At 42.1% G+C, this 18,229-nt stretch overlaps 1 protein-coding gene across 2 annotated transcripts in view; it reads right to left on the reverse strand.

The window, feature by feature from the left end:
* Positions 1-2,393: 2,393 nt before the first annotated feature.
* The window catches only part of LOC132816340 (macrophage metalloelastase-like), a 37,202-nt gene continuing 21,366 nt past the window's right edge, over positions 2,394-18,229 (reverse strand). For both annotated transcript variants that reach the window (XM_060825784.1, XM_060825782.1), the window contains 5 exons: positions 16,072-16,189; positions 11,140-11,273; positions 7,259-7,415; positions 7,060-7,157; positions 2,394-2,713 (listed from right to left, as the gene is read on the reverse strand). In XM_060825784.1, coding sequence (XP_060681767.1) covers positions 2,616-2,713; positions 7,060-7,157; positions 7,259-7,415; positions 11,140-11,273; positions 16,072-16,189 — 605 coding nt within the window. In that variant the 3' untranslated portion in view covers positions 2,394-2,615. The remainder of the gene's footprint in view (positions 2,714-7,059; positions 7,158-7,258; positions 7,416-11,139; positions 11,274-16,071; positions 16,190-18,229) is intronic.

Consider the following 18,229-nt stretch of genomic DNA (forward strand, 5'->3'; position numbering starts at 1 on the left):
AAATGTAATCAAATACAATCTGTAACCTCATGGCCTCCCATATCCCCATTCTCCCATTATCATCAAGTTGAGGAATTAACCTGGTTAATGAAGAGTGTAGGAAAGCATACTTGAAACAGCCCCAGAACATATATAAACATATAGTGTAAACCTGGTGAAATTACAACAGGGAACTGCTTGCATGCCAAGCAGCAGAAGTCCCGTGCCATAGATAAGCATAAGTCAATCCACAGCCAACAGATCACATTTAGAGTAGACAAGTAGCAGGCTGGAAGAACGCAGCAAGTCAGGCAGCATCAGGAGGTGGAGAAGCCAAGGTTTCGGGAGTAACCTTTCTTCAGGATTCATGTTCTGCCTGGGCAGCCTACAGCCTGGAGGACTCAACATTGAGTTCTCCAATTTCAAATATCCTCCTTTCCCATCCCCTAACTTCATTTCCAGCCCCTCCCCTCTCTTCCATTTCTCTGACTGACCCTTCCTTCCAGTCAAGGCTGACAGATCAAGTTTAAGTTCTGTCACATCCAGTTGTGATCGTGGTAGCCAATTAAAAATCTAACAGGCAGAGATTTCATCCTCAATAACGAGGAGTCCACTCCATTGAATGCAAAGAAACAGGGTTAAAACATTTCCTTCCATCTTCAATCAGAAATGCCTTCAACCAATTCAATTCTCTCCATGTGATATTGAGAATTTGCTGAACACCCTGAAAATAGCAAAGGTGTTTGGAGTCTGACACCATTTTGGTGATAGTACTTGATGTGTTTTTAGATTACATCTATGGTAACGTGGTAACCATTGTGGTTGAGTTTTCTGGAGCCCTTTAAGATATCTTGGGTAGTTTCACTGCCTCCAATCCTTCTTAGTGGTATTAGTCTAAGTTACTGATGCCATTTGGGGGGATAAGCACATGTCTTGCTGAAGAGAGTTTTGGTCTTCAGGATGTTTTATTATATGGTATTTAATACCTAGTTATATTACAATTGAGTAACACAAGAGTCCTTTGTAAGATTTCAGGCTAGATTTATAAGTAAGTATGCATTACTGTTAGTTGCATAGACTCAGAACTGGAATTGCGACAACTGAACTGGTAACACACACTAATTAGCATCTCCCAGGATCAGTGCTTTATATTGTTCTCGGAGGTCAATTGTCTCAGTCCTAGGGCATTAATGCAAGAATACCTCTACAGTAGGAATTTTCTAATTCATCTGTTCAGAGATGTTATGACAACCTAAGGAACAAGTAAGACTTGAACCTGGTCTGCCTGGCTCAGCGGGAGGGACACCATCACTGTGTCACAAAACTCCTCAGTTCTTTATGAAACACCCTAAGTCTAACCGTCTTCAGCTGCTTTATCAATGATCTTCCCTTCACTAAAAGGTCAGGAGAGGTAATGTTCACTGATGATTGTACAATTTTCTTCACCATTCATGAATCCTCAGATACCGCGTCAACCTGAATTTCAATAGGTGAAGGGTCAGACAACATTCAGGCTTGGGCTGACAAGTGGCAAGTTACAGTGACACCACAGAACTGTCAGACAGTCACTATCTCTAAGAAGAGGCATTCTAATCAACTTTCCTCAACATATAATGCCATTAACATTTCTCATGATCAGCATTCTGGGAATTACCATTGACAGGAACCTGAACTAGATCAGTTATATAAACTCCCGTGGCTACAAGAATGGATAACTCTTCTCTTACTTTCACAATGCCTGTCCACCATCTACAATGAAGAAAGTGAGGTCTGCAGATGCTGGAGATCAGAGTTGAGTGTGTTGCTGGAAAAGCACAGCAGGTCAGGCAGCATCCGAGGAGCAGGAAAATCGACATTTCGGGTCTGATGAAGGGCTCCAGCCTGAATTGTCAATTTTCCTCGGATGCTGCCTGACCTGCTGTGCTTTTCCAGCAACACTCTCGACACCGTCTACAATACACAAGTTAAATGTCTTTTGGAATTTTCTCCTCCAGCTGAATGGGAGCAGCTCCAATAATACACAAGAAGCTTGAAGCAATCTAGGATAAAGCAGTCCACTTGATTAGCACCATGTCCACCATGTTCATTATTAATTTCTTCCACCAGGGATGCATAATGCAGCAGTATCTACCACACATAAGATGCACGATAATAATGCAGCCAGCACCTTAAACAGCAGCTCGGCCATTCAGAAGGACAAGGACAGCAGATAAATGGGAACACCAACACCTGCAAATTCCCCTCCAAATCATTTACCACCCTGATTTGGAAATTTATTGCCATTCCTTTAATGTCCCTGGATCAAAATCCTGGAACTATTCTAATCTGGTTTCATTGTAATTATGTGAAGATGACACACAAGCATTTGCTGCAAATTGAGGTGACAAACAAAGAAGACAATATACGTTGAGATATTTTAATGCTTAATTGTCGTATTGACATTCTCATTACAAGTTTGAACAATTAAATCAGCTGATTAATTAATTCAAAATTAAATGCAACAATTGTATTGTGAAAGAGTTAGTAATTAAGCTTCATTGAGCTAATTTTGCCTTATATCTATAATCATATATCCATCCTCTGAAAGTAACATTCTCAGTGTTGGACCCCAGCAGTCTGGGAGAAAGGCAGGTCAGTTATTCACAGTTTAGCCAGGGTTGTGGTTCAAATCGCCTGACCAATCGCCGTCCACTGAATATGAACACAGAAGGTCCACTTGTGAGGTAAAATCTCCCTGTCAAATGGAAAAGAAATGTAAATATTATTTGCTTAATACATAGGAACCACATATCATTGTGGGGTTCATCATTGTTGTGTTATAACTCTGGTAGGTGACCAGGAGAACTCCCTTCCTAACAGGTTTATTTGGAAGCACTAGCTTTTGGAGTGCTGCTCCTTCATCAGGTGGTTGTGTGATTTTTAACTTTGTACATCCCAGTCCAACACCGGCACCTCCAAATCATCCCTCCCCAACAGCGTTGTGAATCTACCTACACCAAATGGACTGCAGCAACTCAAGAAATCAGATCCTCACCGTCACCTTCTCAAGGGCAGCTAGAGCTGAGCAATAAATGCTGGCTGAGCCAGTGACACCCACATTCATGAACGAATAAACCAAACAGAGAAAACCTTCAAAATAAACAGATGCCAAATTCCAGCTGATCTGGGAGTTTACATTTGTTCTTGGAATTGACACAACATCTTTCTGTAATGCTTCATATCATGTAATGATAGTGGAAGAGCTACAGCAGGAGACAGGAACCTCAATGTTGGGAGCTCCTGCATTCCTAGCCCAGAAGAGATTGTAGTAAGCCCTGATACTAATTTTCTAAGAGATGACATGCATTCATGATCAAGATGGCTCAAATAGAGCCAATGATCAATGACAGGCTAGGAAAGTAGTTTAAGACCAGAAGACAAAGTAGCTTGTTTCAAAATTCTGGATGGGCTTTCTTGAGAACTAAAAATTGGACTCCATTGGTCATTGACCTGTATTCCTTTCCTCAATCCCAGTTGTGGTTAGATTTAGTGTCTTGACAAACTGGGGACAGACAACACTGGCGATGCTCATGTAGGATGCCCCCATGGCCCATGTTAGTTTTTACTGTGACCCTGTAAAATACACTAAAGTAAATTACACCAAAGTCAGTGCTAGAGAGCACCAGTGACCGCAATCTCACATTAAGGACCAGATTGTGCCAGTAGATATTTGGAGTCATATTTTCTTGAATTTACAAGTTAGACAGATAATATAACTGGTAATCAGCCAAGTTCATAAGCAGAGAATAAAATATAGAGATTTTTCTCTTGAAGAATATTGTTTTTCTAACTTGAAATGAAAGTACAAGAAGTTACACAAAAAAAAGTACTGTTACGTATTTGTGTGGGAAGTTACAGCATTGCCTTGGGCCTAGCACTCTCATTTGTTAACCAAATGATTAATGCTTGCATTTCTGTTTCAGAGCACCATTGAGGGAATTCAACTCCCACCATGAATACAATGGGTTGGACTTTGCTGGGGAGAAAGTGGATCTGCCAACTAATTGGAAAACTAAGAACAACTCTGCTTCAGTCAATTGGTTAAACACAACACAATTATGTGGCATTCTCGCTGTTAATAAACTCTGTGTGGGGCTTCGATCATATTAAGTGATGGAATAGCACCTCCAAGAACCACTGGCAAATCAAATGGCTGAAGGTTTCACAGTCTTATGGCTGTGGGGAGGCCCTGGCTTCATGATATTATTGTTAGCTATTACTCCAGCAACCCAGGCAATATTCTGGGGACTTGGGTTTGAATCCAACCATGGCAAATAGTGAAGTTTGCATTAACAAAAAAATCTGGAATAAAGAGTTTAATGATGGCCGTGAATCCATTGGTGATTGTCAGAAATAACTGCATGGTTCACTAATGCACTTCAGGGAAGGAAACTGCCATCCTTACCTGGTCTGGCCTACACACGTCTCCAAGTTGACTTTTAACTGCCCTCTGGGCAATTAGGGATGGGCAATAAACGTTGGCGTAACCAGTGCTGAGCACATCCCATGAGAATAAAAAAGATCAGCAGCGCAACAGTGAGCATTGCTGGGTTGAAGGCTGTACACCAAACACTCACTACATTAGCAGTATTTCAAATAGTAGCATTTGGCACCTTGAGCTAGCTGCTCCATTGAGTAAGATCATGGCTGAATCCACATTCCCACATATCGCGCTAACATTTGACTCACTTATGTAACAAAAATCTATAAAGGTCTGCACTTAAAATATTGCAAAACCTCCTTCTCCACTATATTGTTGAGCAGAGTTTCAATGTTGCACAATACTCTGAGGGAAAAATAATTCTCCTAATCTCCGTCTTAAATGGGAACTTCTAATTTTAAATCTGTGTTCCCAAGTTCTGGACTCGCTTCTTTCTGCATTTAACTTGTCAGGGCCATTCAATATCTTACACACCTCAACCAAGATCCCCACCCCCAGAGTTTGAATCTCCAATGGAAACCAGCCCAGTTTGTCCAAACATACTTTATAAGACAAGACACTCATCACAGATATTAAGCTAGTAAACGACCTCTAAACCCCCAATAAATTGACATCCTTCCTTAAAGAAGGAGATTAAAACTGCATACAATATTACAGACCAACTCAGAGAACACTGGAGAAATTCAGTAGGTTCCTCAGAGAGAAACAGAGTTAGTATTTCAAGTCTGTTATGACTCTTCTACAGAGCTCAGTTACTGGTAACTTAGTTCTGAGAGACAGTTAAAATGGATTTCTCCACTGTGGAGTTCTAATCTGCTTTTTAAAAGAGAGATAGAGAATCATCAGGACCAGCAAGTTAAAAACAGCCTTTCCAAGATGATATGTCACTGAAGTTAAATGCTGAGCAAGCTACCTGGAGAGCAAGTTAATGGAGTATTTACTAAATGAAACTTGTTTGACCACTAAAAAGAAGATGACCAGGAACCACAAGAAAATTGAGTTCAGAAGTACAGGAGCTGAAAATGTGTTGCTGGAATCAGGAATCCTAAAGAAGGGCTTATGCCCGAAATGTCGAATCTCCTGTTCCTTGGATGCTGTCTGACCTGCTGCGCTTTTCCAGCAACACATTTCAGCTCTGATCTCCAGCATCTGCAGACCTCACTTTCTCCTCCTTCAGAAGAACAAGACCCATTTCAGTGATAGGACAGATTTGTTTAGTTTCATGGAAGATTTTCAGATCACCAATGAGTAGAAGAAGTCTCAGGCTATTTTACCAGCCTCAAAGTGGTCAAAGCCAGTGAGGTGACCTCCATGTCCATCTTGGAGAGATACAGTAATGGAATGAATACTGTATCCAATTCTCGTTTCCCTGTTATCAAAAGAATATTATTAAGTTGGAGAGGGTTCAGAAGAGATTTACCAGGATGATGCCAGCAATGGAGGTTTGCACTGGTTGCTCCAAAGGCTCTGTTTCCATGCTGTATGTCCCTATGACCAAGAGGCCGGAAGCCTGGTACGTTTTCATTGGCGTGTAGGAGGTTGAAAGGTGCCTAGGTAGAGGTTTATAAAATCATCAGGTATCTAGATTAGGTGAATATAAGGTGTCTTTTCCCTGGGGTGGGAGATTTCAAGATTAAGGGGTATATTTTTAAGGTGGGAGGAGAAAGATTTACAAAAGACATTTGAGGCAATTTTTTGACACTGACGGTGGTTTGTGTGAGGAATGAAGTTCCAGAGGAAGTGATGGATGTGGGTACAACTATAACATTTAAAAGACATATAGATTAGTAAATGAATAAGGAATGTTTGGAGGGCTATGGGCCTAGTTAATTTTGGGATTATGGTCAGCATGGACTGGTTGTACTGTTAGGTTTGTTTCTCTGCTGTATGAGTCTATGTTTCTAATAAACTTATGTCCTTTTATTAAAGTACATTACATGTTTGATTATGCATGCTTCGCCTGACAACCAAAGTGACTGGGTGGTAAAAATTCAACGTCTAGTCCAACAAACCAGGAGGACAGCTTTCTCTACTTGTGTGGAAAGTTTTACTCAGGAATCTGGCTGGTCTTTGTTACCCATCTGTTGGAATTAATGACAATATGAGGTCATTCCCAAACTAAAGGCTGCCTGCACAGGGATGGCTGAACAGGTTAGCCTCTGAGTTGCTTCTGGAGTACCTGGCTCGAATGCTACAATGATCATGTACACTGCTGGAGTATGTACCAGTCTACTCAACAGCTCATGGCCCTAACAATATGATTTCGAATAAACCTATTGGACGATAACCTGGTGTCATGTGATTTCTGACCCTAACAGTGAGTAGCGTTGTAAGGTTGACAGCCACACACAAGATTGGGTGTTAGACATCTTCTGCAGATGCCTCATGTTCAATTAATATCTGTCACATCATTACACTTACCAATGAAGCACGACTTACATTACAGTATTGCTGCCTCTCATAGTCCGATTCAGCTTCACAGGAAACTGCATTTTTTATCTCCTCCAATTGTGTTGCCCTACTTGCCCTTTCTAAAATGTTCCAGGCATGTCCTGATGATTCTGCACTATTTTACTTTCCTCCATCATATGCACACTTACGATTATGTGAAAAGGCTGCATTCACAGTCGAAATTTCTGCAAAAACTTTATTTATTAATCTTGGTCTTCCTCTCATTTGGTTCATGAGTGTATCATACCTAGAGAGAAAAACATATGATACAATAAGTTATGAACTCCATGGTAAATGTAGAACAAACCATCATATCAAAAATAAACAAACATTTACAGATACACTTACCTCCAGAATTGATTTCCCACAAAAAATACTATCGACCGCCCTCCGACTCGCATAGCGGCATCTATTTTGCTAACACTACTTGGAAAACCAAGCGTAGAGATGGGCTTTGGGAACCCTGAATTCAGAACAGTCCCAGTGAAATGCCAGTATTGATCTCCTGCAAAGTGAAAAGTATTTGTTTTTCTAAAATAAAACTCAAAAAAAAGTTTGGACACACCTATTACTCTATCAAAAATGAACATTCAATGTGATATATTCATGCACCTGAATTAATTTTATTTTAGCACTGGCACGCAAATATAAGTTGCGTTAGCAATATTTAGGACAACCAATATAATGACCTATTAGGAGATTAATGTCTTGAGACAAAATATCTGCATGCTGGAATCCAAAATAGACAGACAGGAGGCTGGAAGAACACAGCAAGCCAGGCAGCCTCAAGAGGGGGAGAAGTTGACGTTTTGGGTGTAACCCTTCTTCAGGACTGTCTCAGCTAGAGTCAGAAAATAAAGCACCAGGGTAATCTGTTCCATCTTTGGTTTCAGACTATTTATAAAGAAATGATCATTTGTCATTGTTATCTGCAGCTTTTGCATTTCGATGTATATGTCAGCAAATAGTCAATCCATGGACCAAAATTTCTAGGGAGATGATGAATCAAATTTGTATTGATTCATACAAGTACAATTAGAGAGATTTCTTTAAGAAAATGACAACTTGGAATGCCTCGTTTATATGGCCTGTGGTAGTTTAGCATTTCTAGGAGGGAGAAGGTGACTGTGAACGAATGTACAATGACAATGATTCATGAGTGCCTATGATATCAGCCCACTGAGAGCCAAACTGCAAAAATGTTAGTCAGACAATTCCCATACACTTCCACATGTAAACAGATCAAAACAGGTCTCAACTTTGAATTCCTGGTGCGATTCTGAATGGTGCAGGGAATATTTTATTGTACATGTTTGGCTCGGAAGGCACCACATATCAGTGGGCAGATGCTCCATAACCACACGAGCTATCAATCCTTGACCCAGTTCCTGAGGTATGACCATGATCAGAAGCTCTGCTCAGTGAATGTTAGCTATCCTGACATCAGCTGCGTCATTTCTATTCTGTAACAGTCAGACACATGCACCATGATTAGGCCACAATGCCAAGGAAGATGAAGAAGAGGCTATCTCCTCTGTATGTATTTAATTCAAGAATTTACTTAAATTGAATACTTGACTGCATGAGGACACTGCACTAAAATATAACTGAAGTGGCAACCAGCAACATCATAGGGCAGACCATTACACTCCTATAATGGTTCAATTGTCAGGGCTACTTGGTGAAATCCTTCAATACTCATTGTTGTCAACTTGGTGCTGGCTTGCTGCATTCTCGAATTAGCCATCAGGCTTTCCCAAACAAGGCAGGAGCAGCAGAAAGAGGAGGAGCAAGAGGGGAGTTATCTGGCAATCCTCCAGATGAAGCAGGTAAGAAGATTTTGGTTCTGTTAATTACCTTTGCTTTATAAATCCCCACCTTTCAACCTCCCCTTTATGGAATACTGCAACAGCTTTTGGGAAACCAGAAGGGCTGTGGCACTTCGAGCCAGATGTACAGCACAGAAACAGACTCTTCAGTCCAACTCACTCATGTCGACCAGATATCTTAACCTGATCTAGTCCCATTTGCCAGCACTTTTCATATCCCTCCAAACCCTATTCATGTACCCATCCAGATGCATTTTAATTGTTGTAATTGTTTTGGGACCATTGACACAAGGATCTGTTTTGGGACCATTGCTTTTTGTTATCTTTATAAATGATCTAGAGGAGGGGCTTGAAAGCTGGGTGAGTAAGTTTGCGGATGACACAAAAGTCGGTGGAGTTGTGGATAGTGAGGAAGGATGTGGCAGGTTACAGCGGGATATAGACAAGTTGCAAAGCTGGGCAGAAAGGTGGCAAATGGAATTCAATGTAGCTAAGTGTGAAGTCATTCACTTTGGTAGGAGTAACAAGAAGATGGATTACTGGGCTAATGGTAGGCTACTTGGTAGTGTGGATGAGCAGAGGGATCTTGGTGTCCATGTACGCAGATCTCTGAAAGTTGCCACCCAGGTAAATAGTGCTGTGAAGAAGGCATATGGTGTACTGGGCTTTATTGGTAGAGGAATTGAGTTCCGGAGTCCTGAGGTCATGTTGCAGTTGTATAAGACTCTGGTGCGGCCTCATCTGGAGTATTGTGTGCAGTTTTGGTCGCCATACTATAGGAAGGATGTGGAGGCACTGGAACGGGTGCAGAGGAGGTTTACCAGGATGTTGCCTGGTATGGTAGGAAAATCGTATGAGGAAAGACTGAGGCACTTGGGGCTGTTCTCATTGGAGAAAAGAAGGTTTAGGGGAGATTTGATAGGGGTTTAGATAGGGTAGACACTGAGAACCTTTTACCGCTAATGGAGTCAGCTGTTACAAGGGGACACAGCTTTAAATTAAGGGGTGGAAGGTATAGGACAGATGTTAGGGGTAGATTCTTTACACAGTGGGTTGTGAGTTCATGGAATGCCCTGCCAGTAGCAGTGGTGAACTCTCCCTCTTTATGGTCATTTAAGCGGGCATTGGATAGGCATTTGGAAGTTATTGGGCTAGTGTAGGTTAGGTAGGATTCGGTCGGCGCAACATTGAGGGCCGAAGGGCCTGTACTGCGCTGTATTTTTCTATGTTCTATGTACCAGCCTCCACCATTTCCTCTGGCAGCTCATTCCATCCATGCACCACCCTCTGAGTGAAAACGTTGCCCCTTAGTTCTCTTTTATATCTTTCCCCTCTCACCCTAAACCTATGCTGTCTTGTTCTGGGCTCTCCTACCCCAGTGAAAAGACCTTGTCTATTTATCTGATCCATAGCCCTCATAATTTTGTAAACTTCTATAACATCACCCCTCAGCCTCCAAAGCTCCAGGGAAAACAGCCCCAGCCTGTTCAGTCTCTCCTTGTAGCTCAGATCCTCCAACCCTGGCAACATCCTTGTAAATCTTTTCTGAATCCTTTCAATAGGAAGGAGACCAGAATTGCATGCAATATTCCAAAACTGGCCTAACCAATGTCCAGTACAGCTGCAACAATACCTCCCAACTCCGGTACTCAATACTCTGACCAGTAAAGGAAGCATTTGTGGGCGGCACGGTGGCACAGTGGTTAGCACTGCTGCCTCACAGCGCCGGAGACCCGGGTTCAATTCCCGACTCAGGCGACTGACTGTGTGGAGTTTGCACATTCTCCCCGTGTCTGCATGGGTTTCCTCCGGGTGCTCAGGTTTCCTCCCACAGTCCAAAAATGTGCAGGTCAGGTGAATTGGCCATGCTAAATTGCCCGTAGTGTTAAGTAAGTGGTAAATGTCGGGGTATGGGTGGGTTGCGCTTCGGCGGGTCGGTGTGGACTTGTTGGGCCGAAGGGCCTGTTTCCACACTGTAAGTAATCTAATCATACCAAATGCCTTCTTCACTATCCGATAATTGAAAAACAAAAGAAAAGGTTTGTTTCATGCTATGACTCTTAAGTTACAATTCAAATTATACTTGTATTGGACAGTGAAAGTGGAAGTCTAACTATAAATTAAATTAACCACTGATCTCGTATGCGCATTATGTCCCAAGCACATTTTTCCCTTTGGAGAAGTATTGGAAGGTTCAGCAGGCCAGTTGTTAACCTGCTGATCTATATGGTCTGTCCGTGGCAAACTAAACCTGAAGCTTCTCGCACAGGAGAGTTTCTAGCTCAAAGGCAGGAATGCTACCGATGAGTCACAAGATTTCCTTTTGGATCAGAATCAATACACTATTATAACTTACATGGAAATAGATTTGGGACTAAAAGTATGTAGGAAATGTGTAACCTGTGAAGAAGAGAATATTGTTTCTCCTTTGGCGTCTCCTGCTGTACTCAACAGCAGCATCAATATTTGATGTGATACTTGGCCAAGTGCTGTTCACTGGAATTATGCTTGAAGACCTTGCAGTCCGATAGAACCTGTACAACAATGAGCAAAACTGTATCAGTGGCCATCCTGACTGGATGAGATAATTTTCAACAAATCTGTTGAGAGCTGGAACAATTGGCCATTAGTACAAAATCAGAAATTCCCTCAATGGACTTTCATCTATAATTACGGGGAAGAAATTTGTTGTACTTACCATATAAAGCAAAGCTAAAGAAGCTTTAGGAGTTTTCATTGTGTTGTCTTTTTTTTCAGCATAATTTGCTTCGAGTTGACCAAACAAGTGTAAAACAGCAAGAGATTTTGCATGTAGATTTTATCCAAAGCAAATCATGTATTCTTGGTAATTTTAATGAGTTTTAAAACATCAAGCTAGTTTATGTTTCACCCATAAATTAGATTTTGCCACTCAATAGAATTGGCCACAAAGGTGAGTTATTGCTAATTGCCCTGTGGGACTGTTGGACTCAAAGAGGCTCTGAAGAGAAAACTTGCTTTTCATGCAAGGACAACAATGAATAAGAAATTTAGAAACAGAGAAAATAGCAAGAGTAGCCTTTTGGTTCTTCACACCTGCTCCTTCATTCAGTATGATCACAACTAATCATCCAACTCAGTACTCTGTTCTGCTTTCATCCCATATCCTTTGATCCCTATTGCCTTAGATTTTTCTTGAAAACATTCACAATTTTGGCCTCAACTACTTTCATGGCAGAGAATTCCAGGGGCTCACCGATCTCTGGGTGAAGACATTTCACTTCATCACAGTCCTAAATGGCCTATCCTTTATCTTTATACTGATACCCTTGGTTCTGCACACCTCAGTCATCAGGAACACTCTTCCTGCATTTATCCTGTCTCGTCCTGTTAGCATTTTACAAGTTTCTATGAGATGGTGAAGATGAGGTGTTGGGCGCTGGAGAATTGAAGGTTTTGGTGGGTGGATTGAATTATTTCACCCTCTAACAACCCCTCCTCCCACCTCTGGCAAATTCCATCATCCTCTTCTTCCTCGCCCATCGGCCCAACCAGTCCCCATCTACTGACACACTCATCCGTTTGGCAGAACTGGTCCTCGCCCTCAACAATTTCTTCTTTGGTTCCTCCTACTTCCTATACACCAAAAGAGTGGCCTTGGGCACCAGCATGGGCCTGAGCTATGCCTGCCTCTTCATAGGATTCATCCACAACTATACCGGCACCATCCCTCACCTCATTCTCTGCTATATTGATGACTGCATTGGTGTTGCCTTGTGCTTCCACGAGGAGCTTGAGCAGTTCATCAACTTCACCAACACCTTCCACCAAGCCGTCAAATGCACCTGGACCATTTCTGACACCTCCCTCCCCTCCCTGAACTGTCTCCATCTCCAGAAATGAACTTACCACTAACATCCATTTCAAACCCATTGACTCCCCCAACTACCTCCTTTTGCCCAAAACATGCTATTCCATACTCTCAATTCCTCTGCCTCCACTGCAACTGCTCTCAGGATGAGGCATTCCACCTCAGGACATCCCAAATATCCTCCTACCTTAGGGACTGTGGTTTCTCCTCCTCGGTAATTAAGGATGCCCTCAACTGCATCCCTTCTATCTCCTGCACGGATGCCCTCAAAACCCCTCCCCACTACACCGAGTCTCCTTTGTCCTCATGTACCACCCCACCAACCTCTGATCCATCGCATCATCCTCTAACATTACTGCCACCTACAATCAGACCCATCACCAGAAAAATATTTCCTTCCCAACCTTGTCCGCTTTCAGCAAGGACTGTTCACTCTGAGACTCCCACGCCAACTCTACATTCCTTACCAACTCTACATTCCCCACCAACTCTGCGCTCCCCACCAACTCTGCGCTCCCCACCAACTCTATATTCACCACCAACTCTACATTCACCACCAACTCTACATTCCCCACCAACTTCTCCGCCACAGCCGGTGCCTTTCCCTACCTGATTTCTCACCTCTGTGCAAGGCCCCAGACAATTCGTCTAGATCTGACAGAGATTCTCCTACACTTCATCCAATCTGATCTAGTGTATCTGTTGCTCCCAATATGGTTTCCTCTATATCGGGGAAACCAAACGCAGCCTTGGAGACTGCTTCGCGGAGCATCTGAGCGTTGCATGCATCAACCAACCCAACCTTCCGGTTGCCATCCAATTTAATTCCCCCTCCCACTCCCTTGGCAACATGCCCCTCCCTGGCCTCCATCACTATCAGAGTGAAACCAAACACAAACTGGAGAAAATAACACCTGACATTTCATCTGAGGAGCTTACAGCCCGATGGCCTCAACATTGACTTCACCAGCCTCAAACTCCCTCCACCCCCAGCCTTATCCCACATCCAGCTCCCCCCCACCCCCCCATTCGCCTCCCTGACCTGACCTAACCTGTCCATCTTCCCACTCACAAATGCGAGACTGCCTGCCACTGACCAATCACAATAACCCACTACCTGCATCCCCCTATCACCATCCCACCTACCCTTCCCCCAGCCCCACCCCACTCTCTCTATTTACTTCTGGGCTCCCTCTTCCTCCTCAGGCCCGATGAAGGGTTTCCTTCGGTGATTTCCCTGCTGCTTGGATGCTGTCTGACCTACTGTGCTTTTCCAGCTTCGCATCTATTGAGCTGGGACCTCAACTGATTACAATTTATTTAAATGACTTGGGCAAAGAGGTGGTATGGTTAAGATAGGTGAGAAAGTAAATTTTGAAGAAAACATAAGGAAATTACAAAAAGATACAGAGCGGTTACACATGTGGGCAAAGATCCGGAAAATGGAGTATATTGTGGGAAAATGTGAAATTGTCTAGTTCAGCAGGAAGAATAAAAAGGAAACATTTCCAAATGGTGAGAAATTGCAAAGTCGAGAGAATGGCGCTGGAAAAACACGGTGGGTCAGACAGCATCTGAGGAGAAGGAAAATCAGGAATTCCTGATGAAGGGCTTATGCCCAAAACATTGATTCTCCTGCTCCTCGGATGCTGCCTGACCTGCTGTGCTTTTCTAGCCCCAATCTCTCGACCCTGATCTCCAGTGTCTGCAGTCCTCACTTCCTTCCAGTACTATTGCATGAATCTCAAAAGGATAACGTACAGGTATAGCAAGCAGTCGGGAAAAATAATAGAATGTTATCACTTATTGTGAAGGGAATTTAATACAAAAGTAAAGAGGTCATGCTTCTGTTATGCAGGATAGTATTGAATATTTTAAAAGCAGAGTTGAATAGTTTCTTATTAAACAAGGGAGCAAAAGGCTATCGGGGTAGGTGGTAATGTAGGTTATAATCTGGTCAGTCAGAATCACATGGAGTGGTGGAGCAGATAAGGGACTAAATGACCTACTGTTGCTCCTTATACACATGTTGCAAGTTCTTTTATAATGAACTTATGATGCTGTATATAGAAATCTCACCCCATCAATGATTTTGATTAGATTAGATTAGATTCCTTCCAGTATGGAAACAGGCCCTTCAGCCCAACAAGTGCACACCGACCCTCTGAAGAGTAACTCACCTCCCTCTTGACAAATGCACCTAATACTACGGGCAATTTAGCATGGCCAATCCACCTAACCTGCACATCTTTGAACTGCGGGAGGAAACCGGAGCACCCAGAGGAAACTCACGCAGACACAGGGAGAACGTGCAAACTCCGCACAGTCACCTGAGACAGGAATCGAACCTGGGACCCTGGTGCTGTGAGGCAGCAATGCTAACCACTGAGACACTGTGCCGCCCACAATATCTACAAATATCTCCTGTTAAATGTTATTAACATGTCTGACCTCCATTTTAAAGGACAGGCAAGTAAACAAATGACAAGTAACTGGCACCAAACAAAACCAAAACAGAACAATATCTGTTCTAGGAGAAACAAAAACATTGTCAGAATCAATAAATACAATAATCCAGTAGTTGCCAATTTTATTGTGAATAAAAACATGATTAAATTCTCAATGACCTAATTCAAAGAAAGCTCGATCTCAGAAAAGACATGTAAAAAAATTAGGAAATGACAACCTGAGCAAAATATTGAAATGACTGAAAATACACAAATCTGAAATGATTAAAAAAAAGAAAACATTCCCGGTTTTCACTCTTCATCAGTTTTAAATAATTCTGGCAACTACTGGATTATTGTATTTATTGATTCTGACAACTTTTTTTCCCTAGAACAGATATTGTTCTGTTTTGGTTTTGTTTGGTGCCAGTTACTTGTCATTTGTTTACTTGCCTATCATTTAAAATGGAGGTACGACATGTTAATAACATTTGACAGTAGATATTTGGTCCAAAGACTGAAAAGAGAAAAGTAGCAATCCTGTGATCACATCATGTAATTCCCATCAGATTATGGCTCTGATTCCATCCATTGTCTGGTTCTTTACAAGAATGACCAACTCTGACCCTAACCCTGACCCTAACCCTGACTCTAACTCTGACCCTAACCCTATTTATATGGCCAATAAATAGCAAAATAAACCATGCTATTTATTGTTCCACTTTGGAATTTGTAGTTGTTCCACCTGCACTGTTTTAAGGTTTTTGGAGCAGTGAGTCATCCATGTATCAAATCTTGAAGGGACCACTAGTGGCAGGAAATACATGAATTAAAAAGAGAAAATACTGAAAATAATCACTTGATGTCTGTTTCTTCCTGGTGGAAAGAAAAAGCAGTGTGGGCCTGTAAATAGCCCAAACATTGTTCATGAGAAGGCAGTTCTCGTTCTCAGTCTTGTCATTAATGTCAGCTCATTGATTCCTGTTACCTTTGCTCGATACAGTTTAAATACTGAGAGGCTAACAGGAAGCTTACCCATTCTTGAAGAAAAGAAAATTTCTATTGAATCTGACAGCAGCATCCATGAACACATCCGGATCACAGGGTAACGGTCCTTGTGTTGGATTTGTGCCTGGTGGCGCAACTGGGCGTCCTGAATTAAAAATAAATATAGATAGTAAGATGAAAATAGGGACCAATTAATACCCTGTGAATGAGTTCACATGCAGAATGAAAGGTGGACTGATGGTTTTAACAGGCTTTACAGTTAATGTGTCAGGTGCTTTCATCAGCATTCTTGGGTATATCTGATCTCACGGGCAGGACAGATCCACAGAAGTAATGGCATTGTCATTTGGAATGAGGGAGTAACTCTGGGAGACCTTAACATTGACCATGAATCCAATGAATTGGTGCAGGAAACAGCTCTTCAGACCAATGAGCCTGCTGTATCGGTCAGTAACTACATGACTGATCTGATGTTTTAATTCCATTTTCCTGCCCATCTCCCAAAACCCTTAGCTCTCCCCTAAATCAAAGATCTGTCTAACCCAGCCTTCAATATATTAAATGTTTCTGGTTCCTGCTGCTCTCTTCAAAAAAGACTGTCAAAACTTAATGCAACTCTGAAAAAGAAATTCTTCCTCATTTATGTCATAAAAGAGGAAGTCCTTATTTTTAAACTGTTCCCCATTTCAAGATTCCACCACAATGGAAACTCCTAGCATTTATCCTGTGAAACCCTCTCAGAATACATGTTTCAGAAAGATCACTCTTGATTCAGAAGCTGTAACTGGGCTAAATCTCATCAACCTTTGCTCATGAGACAAGCCCTTCCTCCAGCCAAATGAACCTTCTCCGAGTTATTTTTAACGGGAGGGGAGGTGTAGTAGTCAATATCACTGGGCTGATAATCCACAACAACAGACTAATGCTGTGGAATCATCGGTACAAATTCTATGAAGGCAGATGGTGAAATTTGATTTCAATAAATTTCAATAAAAGATGTATTTTTCACAAATATAAAACTGATTTAATAACAATCATGCACAAATTGCCAATTATTGTTCAAAATATATATAGCTTGTAAAATTGAGGGAAAGAAATCTACCTTCCTTAGCAAGTCTGGCCTACATATGACTTCAGACACACAGCAATGCAATTGACACTTAACTGCCCTGTGAAGTAGGCTGGAGAGCCATTCAGTTCAAGATTAATTTGGATGGGCAATAAATTGCTGAGCAACTAAAGAAACTGAGGGTTTGGTTAAGAAAAAGAAGGAAGCATGTGTCAGGTATAGACAGGATAGATGGAGTGAATCCTTAGAAGAGTATAAAGGCAGTAGGAGTATATTTAAGAGGTAAATAAGGAAGGCAAAAAGGGACATGAGATAACGTCAGCAAATAGAATTAAGGAGAATCCAAAAGGTTTTTACAAATACTTTAAGGAATAAAGGGTAACTAGGGAGAGAATAGGGCCCCTCAAAGATCAGCAAGGCAGTCTTTATGTGGAGCTGCAGAAAAGGGGGGAGATATTAAACAAGTAGTTTGCCTCAGTATTTACTGTGGAAAAGGATATGGAATATATAGACTGTAGGGAAATAGATGGTGACACCTTGCAAAATGGCCACATTACAGAGGAGGAAGTGCTGGATGTCTTGAAACACATAAAGGTGGATAATCAGGTGCACCCGAGAATTTTGAGGGAAGCTAGAGAAGTGATTGCTGGGCCTCTTGCTGAGATATTTGAATCATTGATAGTCACAGGTGAGGTGGCGGAAGACTGGAGGTTGACAAATGTGGTGGTGCCACTGTTTAAGAACGGTGGTAAGGACAAGCCAGGGAACTATAGTCCAGTGAGCCTGATGTCAGTGGTGGGCAAGTTGTAGGAGGGAATTCTGAGGGACAGGATGCACATGTATTTGGAAAGGTAAGGACTGATTAGAAAGAGTCAACATGGCTTTGTGCGTGGGAAATCATGTCTCATAAACTTGATTGAGTTTTCTGAAGAAGTAACAAAGACGATTGATGAGGGCAGAGCGGTAGATGTGATCTATATGGACTTCAGTAAGGCGTTCGACAAGGTTCCCCATGGGAGACTGATTAGCAAGGTTAGATCACACGGAATATAGGGAGAACTAGCCATTTGGATACAGAACTGGCTCAAAGGTAGAAGACAGAGGGTGGTGGTGGAG

This window comes from Hemiscyllium ocellatum, chromosome 6, assembly GCF_020745735.1.
Source record: "Hemiscyllium ocellatum isolate sHemOce1 chromosome 6, sHemOce1.pat.X.cur, whole genome shotgun sequence".
In the NCBI taxonomy this organism is placed as follows: domain Eukaryota; kingdom Metazoa; phylum Chordata; class Chondrichthyes; order Orectolobiformes; family Hemiscylliidae; genus Hemiscyllium; species Hemiscyllium ocellatum.